Raw genomic sequence first — 20000 nt, 5'->3', positions numbered from 1 at the left:
TTAAGCCATACGGCGGTAAAGGTCTACACAATCACAATGGTCGAGCCATTCGTATGTGGTGTTTGTGAGCACGATTTCCAGATGCAACGGTCGTCAATTGACTCAATGTAGTGCGGGGTACGGTGACGCGATCAAACAGCGTATTGAGCGGTTAATTTACTAAACGGGCATTACCTTGTCTGGAGCAGTCTTTTCTGTTTAAAAGTATGCCAGTAAGGATAAGTGAGCGTGTTTCTTCGCATCTGATGCTTCAATATCTTCAAATGCTAAACATTCCGTCTTTAACCACATCGGGCGATTCTTTTTAATCGCATCATGCCGCAATCACTCGATTGTTTAACATGCACACATTTTATGTATGCCTTGCGATGGTTTACCACGATGGTGTTTAAGTGTCGCTAGGAAGCTATTTAGATATTCGATGCACTTAAAAGTTTCTGTTATTGTTCAGATGGTATTTCACAGCATCAGTATACTCGAGGCTCTCAGGAACAGTAAGACGCCTTCAGTTTATGTCAATAGCAATAGTGAAAGATGCCGTTCTGGCACGAGAGATGCATGAAGAAAATAAATGACATTGTTTATTCACAATCCGCATGGTTTTAGGAGAAAGTTCGGAAATGGCTTTTAGCAGTTTCACCTCTGTTATGTTCGGTTTATTTTAACGTGCACACCCGGGCCGCTTTTCCATTCTTTGGATAAACCTCACACTGGACCATATGCATGCTTTTGCCTGAGTTTCTCTCATTTTTGCTTCGCGCAAATTTGGCGAACAACCAGCAGTGCGCACCATGACGAATGAGGGTAAGTTTGAATACATGTTGGTTCTCGAATGTCGCCATAGTGACCAGCGTGCTGGTTTTATTATGAAGCCGATCGAGATTACAAGAGCCATCGCGCGCCTTTCCTGCCGTCCTTTGCATGCTTCTCTTCTTTGTTACGTTGCGGTTTGCCGCACGTCGAAGAATCGAAGAAGACTAGTGTAAGACTCCCTGCCTTAAAATGGCCCTGACATCTCATAAGACGTTAAGCTCTAATCATTCATAATCATGTGGGACTCGGTCCGGTGAACCTCCTCGTCAGCCCTAGGTCATCGCCCCTCGCGCAGTCCCCTGACCTAGCAGTCCGCGGCAGGTCGTGCGTGTGGGGACGGCTGTCCCCCGCCGGCATGTCACGGTGCCAGTGGACAGGTGGCCCAGCCCTGCGCATGCGAGCCCAAAGCGCAACAATCGCCTTCGCACCATGCCCACCAACCAGTGGCATTCCCGTGTGCCACCGTGAAGGACAAGACGGACGGCGGTCAGCCGGGGGCAGGCAAGAAGTCTTCGCCGTCCAATAGCAAACTGTTCATCCCGTCGTACCTGCACGTAAGTTGAGCGCCTGTTGTCATCATCACTTCGACGGAAGCCCCCTGGATTTTCCTAGGCATCCCATCAGCAATGGACTAAAGCGGACGTAATCATATCAAGGATGATATGTATATTAATCCTACACTAATAGCCATAAACTTGTATTATGTTAACGATCATTACATTCACAACATATCCAAGGTGCTTGAGCAATACGCAATGACAGGCTAAACAGATATGGTTCCTTGGCTATCTTGAACCGCCACCGCAGTGTCCTCTGACTCCCGCTGTGGTGCCGGCCGAACCCGCCGCCGCAGTGTCCTCTGACTCTCGCTGTGGTGCCGGCCGAACCCGCCACCGCAGTGTCCTCTGACATCCGCTGTAGTGCCGGCCGAACCCGCCACCGCAGTGTCCTCTGACTCCCGCTGTGGTGCCTGCCGAACCCGACGCCGCAGTGTCCTCTGACTCCCGCTGTAGTGCCTGCCGAACCCGACGCCGCAGTGTCCTCTGACTCCCGCTGTGATGCCGGCCGAACCCGACGCCGCAGTGTCCTCTGACTCCCGCTGTGGTGCCGGCCGAACCCGACGCCACAGTGCCCTCTGACTCCCGCTGTAGTGCCTGCCGAACCCGACGCCGCAGTGTCCTCTGACTCCCGCTGTGGTGCCGGCTGAACCCGACGCCGCAGTGTCCTCTGACTCTCGCTGTGGTGCCGGCCGAACCCGACGCCGCAGCGTCCTCTGACTCCCGCTGTCGTGCCGGCCGAACCCGACGCCGCAGTATCCTGGCTCCCGCTGTGGGCCGACCTGACCCCCGCTATTGTGCCGGTAGGACCGGCTGCCACATTATCCCAGCCCCTGTCGTGGTGCCGGTCACACCGGGCGCTTCCTCGGGCGCCCGCCATCCGCATGTGTTTGCAAGGCGGGCTCCTCCTCCGCTGCCGCAGGAGAAGGAGATTATGGCCAGGATGGTGGCACACGACTATGGCCGCCAGTGGCTGGCAGAGCGTGACGCCTGGCACCAGCTGCACGCCACATCGGACGATCACCTGCGCGAGCGCATGCTGGAGCGCTGCCGCGACACCGAGGCACGGTGGGTGGGAGGGGACAGGAGGCGCGCACCGCGGCTGGCGGCCGGTCCCAGTGCGCTGCCAGCAGCGCTGAGTCGATGCTATCTCCACTTCCAGCTGTGTGGCGGTTCCTGTAATTGGGGTGGCCAGACGAGGTTCCAAGGGCAGACCATAAACTACGTCACACGTGTTGGAGATTTTTCAACCTCTCCCCTGGTAACGCACTGGTTGTGCTGGCGAACCCTCCCTCACCCTGGTTACGCTGCGTAAGGCACAACGTCGCCAAATTCACGTCCGTTTAGCCCCTAATTGAGCAAGAGATGTGAATCCATAATGGCGCTTCCTTTATCACGAGAGAGAGCCAACTATGCATATCTTCTAAGCTTTATGTTGTTTTTTAAAGATTTTAACACGATTTGCGACCCCACCTGAGCATGACTTTATGTTGTCTAAAACCTTCCCTCTCTCTCCCTTGTCACGCTTCCGTTACGCCCAATCCTCCCCTTCTCGTCCACGCGTAATATAATCTATTAATGACTCCTAAGACTCTCAGACGCAAACCTAAACATCGCGGGTAGAGAACCTGTGAGTTTCGTCCCCAGTTAGGACGAAGATAATTCCCATGATGAGTAAAAGGTGATCTGATCAAAAGGTTTCTTTGTGTAACTTCCGCGGAATTGAAAACTGGCAAACAACTTGACCGGAACTTCTGCATAATGAGCGGCTGTCTTGCTTTTTGCCATGTTACCTGATGCGTGATGCTTTGCCAAGTCCAGCTGACAACGTCATCACTGGTTCGGTTAGTGTTGTCCGAAGTCAAGTCATGTTGATGCGCGATATCTATGTATTTCCCGACCCATTTCAACCACACTATTTTTCGTCAGGCTTGTGGTGTACTTACGACAACTCGGGCGATCAGAAATCCGTAGGAACGGGCAAACGGGCTTCCCTTGGCGGCATGTTACTCGAGCACAGACTACAGGACAACCTGCACAGCCCGTTATTAGGGCTGATGACCTTCGAGGTCACTTTGACGAGACGAGCAGCTGTCCCCAAAATATCAGTGCCGGTTCCTCAACGCTGTTCAGGATATGAGGCTACTGGTTATCGTGTGGTCATTACCGAGGGAATTGCAGAGATGATACCGAGCTTGAAGCGTGGGGCTACTTCGGGGACGGGCCTGGTCACCACAGAGCGTTTGCTTCACGGCCAGCCTCCCAGCGGTGTCTGTGCTAAAGCCGTTATGACACAGAACCGTGGTACCGCGCCGTTGAAAACGCGGGTCTGAATCCAAATGAGTTTGATAACTATAGGTTCACTAGTTCCTGGTTCCGTCTCATTCATTTAAGTCATTTCAGTATTGCTGGAGATACCGCTGATCAGCGAGCTTGTTAGGACCCTTTTCTCGCCAGAACTCGCGATTCGCATTTGTTCAGCAACGTAGCAACGTGGGATGACTCCAGGATCACTTCTGGCTCTCGAGACCACCCAGTGCAACGTCAGACGCAGTTCGCCAGCGTTTGCGGCCAATTTAGATGCCAAGGGGTCCCATCTGACAAGAAGGATCTTCTACTACTAGCCGAATTCTTGGATGATCACTCGTATCTGCTGGTAACTTAGTATCGCCACCTAAATGCGTGCGTGATGTTTGGCTAACGTCGTTCGTGGAAGTACAGCATCCTCCGTGTCACGAGGCAGGAAGCGATTTGATGTCAAACCCCAGCAAATGTGACCCTGCACCCCGTCGTGCAGGGCGGTGTCATCTGCCCCACCAGCTGGAATCAAAACAATTCCGGGTCAGGTAATGCTTGGCCCTCCATTTTTGAGATGTCCACAAAGTTTGCGCGGAACAGATGCAAAACAAAAAAACGGCAGGTGGCAGTTTCAACTAATACAGCAGCCACCACATCAAACTCAGTTCTTATAGACGTCAGGGCCAATTGTGCTAGAAAAGTCGTGTTTGGTCGTTGGTAGCATAGACCTTAGATGTGGCCGTTGGTAGCATAGACCCACCATTTAATGTGTGTCCCACCGAGTGAAGACGGTGTGCTGGACGCCCTGTGGCTCCTCCTGTGCCAGCACGGTGATAAATCCCGCCGCCTACGTTTTGGAAGATTTGATCCGAACCTCTTTGACTGGATGGATTTCTGGGATCAGACTTCACGCTAAGCAGTGTTTGTCGCGGGGATCCTGACCCCTGTCATCCGATTGTACTATTCTGCGTCAACAGCAGACTTTAGTGGCCAAAGTTAAACGTGGCGCAATACTTGGCACGGTCTGTTCTGCCCGTTGACGTCGCCTGACCTCAAAACAACAACGCCATGGGCAGGTGCATCGGAAGGCAGGCGCTCTAACCAGCTAAGCTGTCGGGACAGACCGGCTATAGGAACTTCTGAGGCTAATGACCTTTTAATTTGTATCATTCAGTGCTTGTTTCGTGCTTTCTGGTCTTGCAATACTTTGTCGCTCTGCCGCGTTGTGGCTAAGTGTGGTGCAGAATAAATTACAGTGATGATGATGATTGTGATCGGCGTCAGACAGAAATAGCACAATGTGATAATTTATTAACAAGTCAGTTTGCTCCCACGCGACCGACAACGGATGAAGTGTGTCTTACTCGACGAATAGCGTAGTTCGTACTGTTCATGGCGCTGGCACACGCGTAGTGCGTGCAGACACACCTGGTAATATAACACCCTGCATGTGTAGTTATTGCTATGAGTGGTCCTGAAATATTAAAAGAAAACGTGCCACGCTATTCACGCGTCTACGCTCCAGCTAAGAGTCTGTAGAGCGTCACGCTGACTAGAAAATTCATGCGGCGCTTGAAATGAACCCAAAGTCCTTGTTCATGTTATGATCATTATCACCATCGTCATCATCATCTTCGTCATGTTTATTGAACAACATATGTAATGAAATGTGAACACAAGTCAGAAAGCCGCGAAAGCAAACGCTTAAATCGAGACTCCTTGTCGGAAACGGACAGAAAAAATGTTTAATTGTCACCGCCGCCACTGTACAGCTCGCTCATCTACTTCATTTGGTTTGATGACCAGTCATCACACACCTCATCGGGTATGTCACGTTTTTATGGTATGGTGAGAGAATCATTGACAACACTTGGAAGGAATAATCGTCTAGCAAAGAGCAAGAAATTTTGGAAATGGACCGTCCATGAGACTTGCGCCATACAAAAGAGATTGTAACTGATACGAAGGTAAATTGTGTCTGAAATCGATGTGCAACATTTAAGATGCGTTATTAAACAGATCGTTTCGTTGCTCTATGCTTTTTGGGTATGAGAGAACGACACGATGAATGTTTTCAGTTTGGTAACCACACGGACACGCCGGCGCGCCAAACGGACCATATACCCTCGCGATTCTCCTGTCCAGCTAGCACCACCTGCTGGATCGTTGTGCGCATGTTTTTAACACTAATTCTAATGCTGTACTTGAATCTTACGAGTATATTTACCCATGCAGTCTCCAAACAGCTACGGGTCTGAAAGGAGTGGATTTGAAAAATGTGATACCAGTGTGTCGTGATATTCCATAAAGATGCCGTTCTAACCACTCGCCTTGCGGTGCTAGGGTTTGCGTGTCTAAGTGGCCCGGAATTTCCAGTGAGGCAGTAATGGCCTCTTTCCTTTCAGGTTGTTTTTTGCTGGTTGCCTCAGATTGAATATCGCAGAATCTTCGCCAAAAATTCAACTAAGGGGACTGTTCCACATTTGTATGTCGTTTTGAACTGAGATAACGATGTTCAAGATGATTTCATGTAGTTCACAGCTACGTCCTGCCCAAGACTTCAGCTCCTTACGTTGTTCAGCTACACGCACTCGAACTCGTGTAGGTATTTCACGCCGCCCTATTTACAAACGCCCAGAGGTACAGGACGCCATAGAATCGCCACAAGTTTGCCCCATCGATGACCATATAGCGTTATAGGTCAAGAAAAGATAATATTTGAGTTATTCGTGCCTGGAGTACGTCAGCCTGAATTGCCGCATTAACGGATGCCGCTTGGCTTGCAATCCCTTGTAAGCGTTTCACGCAGCTTTTGCATACAAACCACGTTTTGTGATGGATAACACTGGCATTTGGGCAGTTGTACTTGTGAAAGCAAGAAATAAGGCTGGAAATAGAATAACTTTAGATGGTGCCGTAACCAGGCATTCGAATGGAAGAAGAAACAAGTCATTACGGACAAATGTACAAGAACGCCACGAGAAAGACCCAAAACCGCATACATAACGATATTCCGTTCGGTTCACACGCATCAGTTAACAAGCCACCTATCGGAAAGTTGAAGTACTACAAGTCGGTCGGCCCGTTTCTCTGCAGTGGCGATTGTCAAACGGCTAATCTGACAGCGATTTGAACGTCACAACAACATGATATGAGGCATTGACGGACATCTTTACTAAAAAAGGATTTCATTTAGTCTAGAACGGCCTTTTGCACTTAAAATCACACTAATAGTTGCAAGTGAGCTTTTTCCATGATTTCTGATGCTTTCCTCAACATCAACTGCGGAATGCTCCTGTTAGGCCCGTGCGATTGACCAAGACGTGCATGCATGCATTAACATGCCTGCATGCACGTTAATGCCTAAGATGATAATTAATGCCTGAATGATTTTAATATAAATGCCTAAATCATTTTAGACATCAATGATAATCAATGCTCAAAATGAATAAATGATGACACATTTAACCTTGATAAGCCCTTTCGCATACGTAAGTACCGTTCAGTTTCGTCCTAATGTTCGACACTTTTCGGAGCATGGGTGATCTTTAGTAGTTGCCGTTATGTCCTTCGAAGGCCCGTCCGGAACCCTGACAAAGGTTACCGGGGCTATTCTCGGGCCTGAGTCTGCTCACATCAGCAAGTCAGTGACACAGGGGCAGATCATTCACGCGGCGCGCTTTGACAAGTTAGGCACCAACGACAACACGGATTGAATCCCTCATTGAACCCTGAAGTCACGAAATAGTGTTTAGAATCCTATCCGAACACGACAGGTGCCATCAATTCTGCGTAACGCTCGAGACTAATAAAATGTGTTTTGAGGACATGCTAAAAGAGAGTCAGACATCAGCGAACGCTGGTGGTAAGGTTTAGCGGTTGGGCAGTATCGGACGTGCGAAAAGATAAGTAGGGAAAGGTATGAGAGGACTATCCGGGGAAGATTGTGGCGAAGGTAAAATGGGCCAGCTAGGACCCCACAACACTTCCGAGCCAGGGTGCTCTCCTCAGCGTCCCCAGCATTGCACCGGTCAAAGCTAACACCGAAGTTCCTGGCCTCCAAGTGAGGAGCGGTGGGGGACACCCGGAATTTACGTTGTGAGGACCGGTGCCCTGTAGGTTGTGACAAATCCCGAAAGAGGGGTCGGATGTTCCTTTGTTGGCATAAAGTTCGTTGTAATAGCAACCACTTGAAGTGACTCATTACGTTTCTAAGCTGGCAACGCGTCTGCACAATTTAGTTTTTTAGCAGTTTTGAGCTAAAAATTTTGGACTAGAAACCAGTGCCTGCACATCGACCTTTTGTACTACAAAGGCGTCAGTGGCATGTAGGCTCAGGTCATTCGAAAAGCATCGAAGTAGAGGTTCTGGAGAGAACATCTGAAAAAAATTATGAGCTTTTGGAACGGGACCGAAGACTGACAACTGACCAGTATGTGATGACGAAGAAAACCAGACCCTCAATTTGGTCAGAAAGATGCAGTTTAAACTATGCGTTTTTGTTCCACTGCAGCTGCAGCCTGAAAAGTAATTCAGTAACGATTAGGCGCTTACATCTCATCGACTTCCGGGGCCATTTCGAAACGGATTCATTTATTACGTATTATATGGGATACAGTAGTGGGGTGGGTAGGGGCCCGAGGTCAGGGCCGATAGGTCCAGAGGTGAACGACCTTAACACTATACCACCACCGCCTGGGAAATAATTTGGAATGATCGACTTCCCGGAAGCCTTTGCTAAGATCTGTCAAGCAGAGTACACAAATTTTGTTCTCATCCACTGGGGACACAGGGCTGTGAGCTGGGCGGTTCCAATAGGACAGCGATGTCTGGAGCGACATTGAGAAAAAGCAGGGAGATGGTTTGTGCACAAAGGGGGTAGAAGGTGGTACTGCACAACCCTCAACACGGTGTTTGCTCTGACGGGAAGGATAGAGACTGGACGAAAGTCTAGGATTGTCTACAATATCAAATCAACACTTCGGTTGGGTTATGATAAATGCTGCACGCATCCCGTTTTCCACGGTCCGTACAAGATTGACGAAGACTCATGATGGCATTCTGATCTTCTCGGAAGCCGCTCAATGTTTTCGCACAACGCCAAAATCGTAACATATTTTGAAGCGCCTCACTCCACTTGGCAACGGGCATGATCTGTCAAAACGCTGCCGCGCTATTATGCATGGCTAATTAATGGTAGTTGTAAACATAATGGTGGCTTCGGCTTTGTATCACGTTTGCCTTATATGATATATACCTATTGACATTCTGTAAGGCATGACGTGACATCATGTTCTTTTGTAGATATGTGGACAGCCAGAAATGTTACCGTAACCTGAAGGAAGAAATCGCCAGGGGACGCCTGGCCGGATCAAAGAACAAGTACGTCTCGTGGCATTCCGTTCTCCACGAGGATGTTTTGCATACTGCCCTCAATTAATTAGCATTCAAGAATCTTTATCACAGTGATTTGAAATGAACGCAAGGATCGCGATGAACATCAAATACCCGTCGAAGGCTAACTGAAGTTCAACATCTAGTTAACATTACAAATACACTGGATATATCTAAGGGTAGCTTGATAAAAATATAGCGCTATATGATGTATTTGCCCAATCTAATCAGCTGTCACCTGACGTGTGCCCGGGTGGCCAGTTGATACCCTTCGCTCGGGTGGAGGGGGGGGGGGATAGGGGAGAGTGATTGGACCTCTGAGATCTCAACATTTAAAGAGAGCTAGAGACACCAAAATCAAGGGATAGGTTGACCTGTATGTGAACGCACTTGTATCAAGTTTTGAGGTTCCTACGTCTGATGTTTAGTTCAAATAATATCACACAAGGTTAAAAGTCGAGATTAGTGTCCAATGTACCCCAGACGTCCTCATCCAACAGCCATGGACATAAGTACCCGTACGAAGCAAAACGACACTAGTGTTCATTTAAGGACAGTGACATCGTTTGACATAAGAAGATCACGGTGACTAAAATCCTGCAGGATTGGTTTGATTTTTGCATTTGAATAAGCGTCGAGGATTGTGCTAGATGGTATGTTCCAAAAGACAGAATGTTGATCTGTGTTATTTTAGGTCCTGACCTTTTCTGAGCGTTGAGAAGTCCATGTAAGATGTCCGTTGCGGCTTCTGATATCAATGGGTTCGAAATGAGTACCAGGAACTACCGCATGTAGCAAGCTATCGAGTTCAAAAGCTGATTAGTTTTCGCATTCGTCTAATCCTCATACCGTACCCCAGGTCAATTGTTTTTTTGTAATCCTAAATTTTATTGTTTTGCCCAAGAAACTTTCAGGGGTGTATGGCTTCGTCTAGCACTCTGTTTGATTGTCGCACCAGATTGGACGAATCCTAGGCTAACTTCGTTGACAGCCACAGCCTGACTTTGATCTCCCGTAAGTCAGTGACCGTACAAGGTACATCCAACTTGCTGATATCAAAGGATTTGCTGTTCCATTACCTCCAGCTTTGCAAAATTTGGCACGTCTGCGTAGCGTAGCTCCTTAATTATCTAATATTTGAAGGAAGTCAAATCGACCCTCATTTGAGGGCGTATTAAGGCTTCTTAACACGAGGTCGGGTGGGTGTCAAATTCACTCCCTAAAGGTTTTTCCAGAATTGTTTTCGAGCGACGCGGCGCACCCGCGCCAAATTTTGCATAACTATCGACAATTAAATGGCGGATCGTTTGGTGTTAAGCATTTAGATGCACCTTGTAAGGTCGCGGACCTATGACAGGTCAAAATCAGGCCATGGTTTCAGCGAGGTCAATTTGTAGGGAATCGTTTAATCAGAAGCAACAACGGAGTGCTAAACAAAGCCATACATCCCTGAGATGCTTTCTTTGGCAACACAACAATTGAATGAGAAGGTAAAATTGACCTGAGGTCACTTAGAAAGGTCGGACTAAGGTCAAAACCAACATGCTTTCTTACCGTGGGGCTTGCTGTGTGGGGTAGTTTCCGCTGCTCACTTTGAATTTATTGATTGCATGAACCGTATTCTACATCTTCCATGGACTTTTAGGGGTCAGAATAGGTCATTGACCTAAAACGACCCAGGTAGACGTTTTATTTTTAGGAACATACTGCATAGCGCATTCTTCGTCGCTTTTTCGAATGCAAAACTCGAAACAGTGTTGTATGATTTAGGTCACCATGACTCTCAAAAGGTAAAAAAAGGTCACTGACCTTGAATGGGGGTGTGGTCTTTTGCTAAGAAACAGTTATCTAAGTTCTAGGGGCACTTCAGAGACCAACCCGGAATTATATTTTTATACATTATTTGAAACGAATGTCCCGACCCAGGAATCTCAAAATTCGACATAAGTGAGTTCACGTACAGGTCACCACACCCTGTAAATTTGGTGTCTCTAGCTCTCTTAGTTCCCGAGATCCCAGTGGGGTCAAATTAACCCCCTCCCGAGCGAAGGGTATCCAGCCGGCCACCCGAGCGCGTCTTAACGCTCTTGTATTCATTAAACACCCTTTTAAACCCTAATTGCGGTGTCACGTCCAGCAAACGTAAACGAAGCCAAAATTGTACGCTCCAAACAGCTAACCTTACTTTATTCACCCAGAAACAAATGCGCCACTAAATATCTCGAGCATGCTGTCATCGATGGTGGTGTAGACAGAAATGAATTTCATTTCACAGGTACCGGCACATTCAAGGGGCCCTCAACACTCACTGGAATCCGTATCCGCCTACCAAGGGCTGGCGATGCTGAGGTGTCCAGCCTCGCGCGGTCCGGGCAGCCCCCCGGTGAGTCATGCGGAGGGAGTGAGACCAGCGGCCTCGTGACCTGAGGAGGGGACCCACTCCCGTGAAGCTGACGACTGCGAGAGAGACATCGACCTCGTGACCTGAGGAGGGGGCCCACTCTCGTGAAGCTGGCGACTACGAGAGAGACGTAGGGCTCTGTGGGTCTTTCCAAGGATGACAGACGCCACCAGCGAACGGACTAGCGATTTCTGCGAGCATTGGCGCCGTGCAGTTCCTTTAATTTGGACGGGCCGCTATTCTTGACATTTGTTTTAAGTATTCACTCACAGACGTCTTGGCCAAACATTTCGGTTTCCCCAGGCCAGTACCAGCCCGTTTGATAAGTGCTGCGAGTCGTGGCCACATGTGTAACGAGGCGGCTCGCCCAGTTTGAGAGCTCCCGTACCAGCCAGTGCATGCTTTGTTGACGGTCAGCGGCGGGGGGGGGGGGGGGGCACCGGCATATTTCCATGGAATTCGGCAGAGGAGGACGAATATGGTGTCGCGCACAGCCCATGAGAGAGATAGATATTATAGAGAGGAATGGGGAGGAAAGAGCGGGAGAGTGGGAGAAACATAACGTAGCACAAAGATTCCCGCGATGCGTTGAAACAATCATGTTCCATGGTGCTCTTACTGTGCGAATAGCACAAATGTGTTGCTGCTGGGTTACTCTACACTGACATATCAAGGCACGGACGTTGTGTCGGGCAATCTTTCGCAAACAGTGCCAGATGCATATGGTGCTCATCGCAACTGTCTTTTGTCGGAGATACGAAACTAGGCTTTTTTGGAGCGATTGTAATCGGGGCATCATTCCTCTCATACTCAAACTTGTGTCGTAGATCAAGTGGCCTATGCGCATGACACCAATTGATCTGTTACGTTTTGTAGTTTCTCCGGGAAAACTAACAAACAGAGAGACAATCATGCATCGTAAAAAAACAAGTACATTGGCCACGTGGTTCGTGGGCTGACGGGTTTTTGCAGCCCTCAAAGGTATATGCATAGCAATATTTAACGTATTGGTTGACATCGATTACGGGACCATCAACTCGGTGAACTGACCTTGCCTGGCGCCCGCGTGTCTGTTTATATGCATGCGGCTGTTCTATCAATGCTGAATTTGCACGTGTCGAAGCTCTTTGAGGACGAAAGGAGAAAAAAACAAAATCATTCGATGGCGTAGCTGGAATGCCGGCTCGTTGGTACAATCATTCATCGCCCCATCCGGCCAATGGTGCGAAATATTTGACATGATACTTTGGTGTTGCGTGGATTCGACCTCTAGATGTTCTTTTACGTATTGGTATATCTGCACTGGAGTGCTTCAGTTTGGGAAATAAGGAAATAAGAAGCCAGCCGACGGAACAGATGAGGATGATATAGCAATTGAATATGTGATCAATATGATGATCGTTGTAACCGATGGTAACTGATATTAGGTATATCAGTCAGTATATACCGGTATATCACTATTGATAACGCTATGAATGAATAATATATATATATATATATATATATATATATATATATATATATCTTTGTTTATTTATTTGATTGATCGATTGATTAAACGGTATTGAACTCATGCCATGATGTAACGTAATTGAACTGATGTAAGGATTTTCAAGATCACTCCCCGAAGTTCGCAGCCATGTCCTTTAAAAGGAAATGTTTCATATGTGAGCACATTAAGTCAGGCATCAGATAAGCTCAGTTCTAACTATTGGCATGATTCTAAGTGTAAACACTGCTATAGACATCAAAGCTCCACTATTCAGTAAATATGATCCTCGATACGTCATCGTTCTGCTGCATCGTGGGACGCTTTATGACGTCAGATGGTCTGCCAAAGTGGTCGTGCAAACTTGCTGTTGTAGCGGACGAGCTAACTCACTTGCAGTACTTCATCTTCTCGAGAGGTGCCGTGCCATCGGTGCGTTGTTGGTAGGACCAGGTTTTATATTGTTCGCTCGCATTCACATGCTCGGTTAAGATACTTTTTAAGATATCAGATTTCCAGCCTTGTTTCCGTCATCACTGGTATCGCCGTCCAATTTCCTACATTATGCAGTACAAAACTACGTGATTTGCGATCGAAACTTGAACTGCATGCAAAACATTGCTGTATGGTCAGTTGGCCTCTGCTGGTATCCGAAATGGTACTGATTTACGCCAGACGCGAATGGCTCAACGATGATATCCAGCTGAGCCTTCAGTGTCGCATGGCCAAGAGGATCACGGGATTTACTTTACGTTTCCATGGCGTCATGCACGCCTGAGTGACCTCGTAATATTTTGCAACGAAATAGTCTGGCACAAGTTCGCGGGCGTCGTGCTTAGAAACCAGAAGATTTTAAGTTTTAGGAACGGCAGGGTCGTGAAGTGCACTGATTGATCTTCAAAGTGGCTATCTCAGTTCAGAACCCCATAAAGATATGGAATACTCCCTTTAATACCACCACCGTCACCTTGTAACGCGTATGATTACCACCAGTGAGCCACACACCGTCCGCTACAGTAGCAACTCTGACAAGGCCAGTCTGGCGGCGACTCTGATGCCATTTGGAGCAGTATTTTGCTCTCGAAAGCATATCAATAGGTAAAAATAAGCTTTTTCCACTATGCCTGATGCTTGTCTGAGTATCCCTAAAAGTGAATGGTTCTTTTAATCTATTTCGCACTAATTAGTTTTTCCGAACGCATTAGCACGGTATGGCCAAGGCTAACTCCTTCGGCTATAAGGGACCACCTCAGAATTGTTGGACGAAGGAGTGTGGATATGCGTGACAATGCTGCATGCACCTCGGAGCTTTCCACCGAAACGTGACCTGCACGGGGTATGCCAGATTCTTTATTTGGGGTGTGGTTTGTTTAGGGTGTCCTTTTGGCATGCCGGTACCCTGCGGTATGCAGGATGAAGTGAAAATAGGAAGAAATGGCTGAGTGCTGAGCGTGTTACAACCGTGATGCTTTTGATAGCACCATCTATCTGCTTGCAGAATATGCTTGCTCAGGCCAGATCATCCGTCCCACATCACTCTCCTATCCCAGGCTTCCTTCCCCCGTTCCCCTGCCAGCGGCACTCAAGCTGTTTGGGTGCGACGGAATCCCGATCCGATCAGACACACAATGTTGACTAGAAAAAAACTGCACTAATTAGTGCGAACGTAATGGGCACGGTTAAAACAAAATAGCTGAACGCTCTGTTGAAAATGTCATTTCAGTATTTACATGAAACGTCGCATATTTCTCTGCTTATCTACTACCGAAGGGAGCCCCTGCACCCCTCGCGTGGTTACCCTTCCCTGCAGGTGAGACGCATCACACTGTGGAAAGTTGGTGCAGCAAAGCCGCGAGCGACTTTCAATGACGCAATGTAAAAATTAAGCCGTAATCAATGAAAGTTGGTGCAACTCCATAACACCTGCCATGCTACACTCTCCAGTCATACTATCAAGACTGCAGCGCTCCCATCTGACCCTGCGATGTGTTCTCAGGTCCTGTGGCAAAGCCAGAAGACCGGTATCAAGTCAGATCCCCGGGCACCGAACGGATCACGTAGTCCAAACGAGGGCAGCCTGTAACGTGCTCCCTTGGCCAGTCAAATCTTGTGGATGATCGGGAAAACAAATAAACACCAGACGTCGTTTTCGACTAATTTCTTGAGCCCAGACTGATACCCGTCGTTCCGCCGTTCTGGAGAACCGCAAACACGCAGCAGAAGATTTGCATTGAAGTTCAGTGACCTCCCTGACGCTATCCTCACAGATGCCCTCCGTGACAACAGCCTGTCCTTTTTCGTATCATTTCCAGGGTAGACTTACATGCAGTGAAGGTATGTCCATCCTCCACTGCAGTTCTCAGTTTTTGTGACAGCCGATAGGCTAAGGCCTGGCTCCATGCACCGCGTTTTTAACACATTCCACCGTTCAACATATATTTTGTGTCACGGTTTTACACACTCGTTAGGCACATGCCTCATGAGGCTGCAAGGTCGCCGCGACAGCTGGTGGCAATAACACGTGATCACCGCTCTGAAGCACACCACCGGCCCGACCAAGAGCTCATCGGAGTGCTGACGTCTCGGCGTGTGCAGTAGTGTTCAGTGTCGACCCAGCGGGTGACTACTGGACTGTCGCGTTACACCGTCCCGACCTGGCAACACCACAGCTGGTATACAATATCAACCGACATCAGCTGAACACCGGCGATAAATGAGTCGGGTGGGCAGGGCACGTCGTTCGCCAGGGTGAGGTGCAACACACACGCGTGCCGCGTGTGGGTGGACGGCAGCTGCACGCAGCGCATTCTCTCCAGCCTGAACGGCGCCTGTTGCACTCCATCGTTCAAGGCTCCCACCAGCATGTTGTTTCCGCATTCCGTCATCTGAAACTGCGCAAACGGGACGCGGTTTAGCAGGCGGTGAGCGCGGCCAGCGCAAACGGGACGCGGTTCAGCAGGCGGTGAGCGCGGCCAGCGCAAACGGGACGCGGTTCAGCAGGCGGTGAGCGCGGCCAGTGCATTTCTGTTTGGGCACTACATTATCCACCCGCTTGCAGGCGTTTATAAACATAAAAATGTGTATTTGGTGAAAACACACGCATGTTTTACAAGGAAAATGCATCAGAAGTGCTCTTTTGTTGTATCTGTTGTGACTTTTTTATGTACATTGACGTGTAAGCCAAAAAACAAATTCATTTTGTGGCGGCCGCTAAATACTTTCATCCATCCGTCCATAATTATCTCCATCTATCCATCTCCTAAAATGCTTCTAAATTTTACAAATTCTAAATAACTGTTGTGTCGTTCTGGATTTACTTAAACAGCGAATCAAAAACTGGTTTTCACCCCTTTGACCTGGCATAGCACATGCCACACATATCGATATTGATCAGTGTCCTTCAGATAGCTTTCAAGACCCATTCCACGCCTTCTGCGCTGTCGTGACATTCTCGGTTCTCGTGACAGCAGCAGGGGTATGTCCAGTACTAACTTGACCTATATGACCCGACTCTGCATGTAAAACGACGCATTCTACCTTATTCAGCCACGTCTACGTGGTACAGTTCAATAACAGGTATCCATGGATGTGACCATTGTCTGAACTGTCGTTCTTGTCCGGTGCGATGGTGTGAGCACAGCACCTGGACCGGTTAACTCTCGGACCGTCGTGCTATTGGGTTTTTAGTCGTTATTTAGTGGTTATTGAGTCCTGTGAAGAACTGGAGAGAGTTTGGCTTCCCGCCATGTACTCGTCGTACCCAAACTCCTGTTCTCAGAATCGCTGGGATTCGAACCGGGATCTTCTGATCATCAGCCCAATGTTCTACCAGCTGGACAAACTCGGGAAGGAACCACCATGTCTTCATGGCTGAAAGCCAGATAGCGTTCAGTCCTTCTCAAGACGCGATGGCAGCTGACGACGGCCGGCAACTGAACTGGCAGAAATTGTTGTGTAGATACTGACACACTGGACGGGGACGGTAGTCTGAACAATTGTTTCATCCATCATGCTCTTACCTCGTCTCAATCCTTCCACACAAGAATGATGACTTTCTAGTGCCATTTGCTAGTGACTCCAGCTTGTTTAGTTTCCTTAAGATCTTACTTCCTTTCCTTCCAAGGCTCCTCGCATGGGGAAGGTAATACGTGCCCGCAGGGCATAGGGTGAAACATGAGGTCCGTACATTTTAAATGCGTGAAGTACTACAGATATTGGCCGACATGAACCAGCGGCAGCTAGGTTTGCAGAAACCATCTGGAGCGTGAGTTTCCACGCATTCCAGTGCTGATACCATGACCCTCAATAGCACCAGACCCCGAAAAAGGAATGGCGTGTCCGCGCTCCGGGGCGTGAGTTTCCACGCATTCCAGTGCTGATACTACGGCCGCCAATAGCACCAGACCCCGAAAAAGGAGAGGCGTGTCCGCGGCTTGCTGCGGAACAAACCAAAACCAAAAATATTCACGCTGTCGGGATAACGCCTTCCCTCGGCGCTTTATGATCTGGCGCTCGTCGGCAAAGGAAAAGTGTTATCCGGTTCGGGGACTTCCATAAACACCCGGCGCGTCGTGATTCAATTTTATATGCCTTGGCTTTAAATCGTAAAACTCTCACACGTGGTCCCAAAGTTTTAAGTTCTAACCATGTTGAGACATTCCTTTTTCTCCTTTTTCCTTTTTCTCAAGGCTGCGCGTGAGAAAGATGTGGAGATTTCTTAGCACTGCGTGAACAAAATGTCTTTGTTAGGTGGAATCCAATGTGTCAGGCGTTTATGGCACGCACATATTATGACGCGTCAACTTTACTAAGCTGTTAAAGGCCATGGTCATATCAAGTTAAATCAAGGAAGTAAGCCAATCAGCTCTTACACCCGTTGTATCTGGAGCCAAAGTGGCTGAGCTGGGTATAGGGGGTGGAAGTCGTAAGGGTCAATCCATGTCAAGGTCACACCGGGTCAAACTCTTAAAACCCTCCGGATGTTTTTTGACGCACAAGATTCATCGTGCATGCTCAGAAGTGTCATATCATCAAGGTCAACTTCATAGGAGGTCATGGATTGGCCACGGTGACCCCGCATTACTTAACGGTGGCATACCTGATTTGTACCGTCTTTACTGCGAAGATATGAAGCGCAGTTTCCTAAGCGCGACGTCGATAGGTGGCTGGGCTCGTGGCCTCTCCCAACCACAGACCCCATTCACATATGATCTGCACTTCCATTTTTGGACATGAGTAGGAAGCGAATGTTCGAGTGATTGCACGGTGCACGGTCAATTGTCTTCCCACATCGTCAGTAAGGCCAGCAAAGAGCGAGACATGCTCGGTGTAGCTGAACTTGAAATACGTCACAAGACCTCTCCAACGACTTCTTCTAGCATACACCCAGTATAAATGATCTAAATGGTCGCCCACCGACAATAGCTGGTTACAGGATTGTCAGCAGCGACAGGCCTATTGCCGGGACCCTGCTGAAAGAAAGCGGCGGGGTGGCTATCATAACTCCCGACCCAACTCGCTGCGCTAGTCACGACTTTTGTCCATTCAGATCTAGACGTCTGGTCGACGTTCATTTAGTTATGTACACAGACATGCATTGTTCGCTCCTGCCCGTCAAGTTCCCGCGAACAACAGCCCGCAACTGACGTGAAAAATGATGACATGGAATTATAATTACAGCATTCGGCCGGACATTTTCCTAGAGCGGACATCATAACGGCTGGTGCTTTAAACTGCTGCCCGCGTAATGCAGACTCTGCCAGGCTCCGACATTTACTTAAGCACGTGCTTGGTGCACGCCGTCCTTATCGGTGCCACGCAACCAGCAAACACACTGACTAGCAGCAAGCCTCATCAATGTCAAAGCCATCTGTAGCATATTTCTAACTGGTGGCGTGATAGTGCTAGTGGAAACCTCGCTCGTGCCAGTCCTTCTCGCAGATACTAAATAGAGATCTTGTCAAATAGGGCTTCTATTTGCTGCGCACTTACAATCACCAACGTCCACACCACGACGCACACACAACACAGCGATTTCGCGTCTTTGAGCTTGATGGAGAAGGAGCTTCCCTTTTAGGGTCACCAAGGGTACAGTTTATATACGGTGTGCGTGGGAACCGATTAATGGTCCTTGGGTACATAAATGACGTGATGTTGACCAATGAGAAACGAGTGCGACGTCGTCCGATGGTCGCCTAAACCAACCAGAAAGTAGGGCACCGCCTTGTGATCCCCGAACTGGCTTATGCAACTTACAGGTAATGAGACGCTGAAGGCAACTTTTTAAAGTAAGTATCGGATGACATTCCGGAGGTCAGGCAAACCTCAGGCTCCGATGGAGCATTTGGTAGGCGGCCAGAGCACGTGTCTGAGATTGAACAAAGGCGCCCCACAGCTGATGCAATCTCACGTCACCCTACAGCGGACGACTGGCGGTAGAGGGCTTTAGACAAGAATGCTTGAAGGTGAAAAAGGGAGTTTTTTTTACACAGTCTCTTGTCAGAGCTCGATCAACGGGCGAGCGTTACAGGGTGTCGTTAGGTGTCATGGGTGTTTCATGGTGATACCACATATGGTCTTGTGGTATGACCATACACACGTGGTCATAGCATGCACAGTCATGCAATAAAGTCATACATAAAGTTATCCAACCAAGCGGCTCTGAACCCCTTTCTCAGGTCCAGGCTGCCCATCGTCCCAATATGGAAACAGTATAAAAATTACGTAAGTTGTTCAGTGCATTAGCGGGAACATTATTCGCATAGATAAGACAACAGCATTGGCCTTATTCCTCGGAAAACCAGGAGAAAGGAGATACTGTTAGAGTGATATTTCGGCAGCATTCCTTTATCGAAACCATAACAGATGTCTTTTTTTGATCTTCTGCTAATATTTCAATAAAGGCATGTTGCCGAAAAATCAACCAAACTATATCTCCATCCCCTGTTTCTTTCCGAGGAATAAGGCTAATACTACTGTCTTATTTAATGTAAAAAGACTTTAATCACATCGTAGTGCTTGCTCACGGAACCTTACCAAGTGCCAGAAC

The 20000-nt window shown here is 48.3% G+C and overlaps 1 protein-coding gene across 2 annotated transcripts; it reads left to right on the top strand.

Moving 5' to 3' along the window:
* Positions 1-604: 604 nt before the first annotated feature.
* On the top strand, positions 605-15103 carry LOC119110547 (uncharacterized). Of its 2 annotated transcripts, XM_037234419.1 has the most exons (6): positions 605-804; positions 1135-1367; positions 2293-2438; positions 8973-9050; positions 11338-11445; positions 14949-15103. In XM_037234419.1, exons 1-5 carry the CDS (start codon positions 792-794, stop codon positions 11408-11410), a joined length of 543 nt encoding a protein of 180 aa, XP_037090314.1. In that variant the 5' UTR covers positions 605-791; the 3' UTR covers positions 11411-11445; positions 14949-15103. The 2 variants fall into 2 exon arrangements, with proteins under 2 accessions (XP_037090314.1, XP_037090315.1); XM_037234420.1 differs by lacking the exons at positions 8973-9050; positions 11338-11445.
* The last annotated feature ends 4897 nt before the right edge of the window (positions 15104-20000 follow it).

This window comes from Pollicipes pollicipes, unplaced genomic scaffold, assembly GCF_011947565.3.
Source record: "Pollicipes pollicipes isolate AB1234 unplaced genomic scaffold, Ppol_2.1 Scaffold_7231;HRSCAF=8579_pilon_pilon_pilon, whole genome shotgun sequence".
Taxonomy (NCBI): domain Eukaryota; kingdom Metazoa; phylum Arthropoda; class Thecostraca; order Pollicipedomorpha; family Pollicipedidae; genus Pollicipes; species Pollicipes pollicipes.
Note: the sequence above shows the minus strand (reverse complement) of the source record. Positions and strands in the feature narration are given on the sequence as shown.

What these genes read in the sequence shown, in the direction of transcription:
- LOC119110547 (XM_037234419.1), top strand. An exon ending in TCATCCCGTCGTACCTGCAC is followed by an intron (nt 1,368 to 2,292) that starts GTAAGTTGAGCG and finishes CCGCTGCCGCAG; the next exon opens with GAGAAGGAGATTATGGCCAG. An exon ending in TGCCGCGACACCGAGGCACG is followed by an intron (nt 2,439 to 8,972) that starts GTGGGTGGGAGG and finishes GTTCTTTTGTAG; the next exon opens with ATATGTGGACAGCCAGAAAT.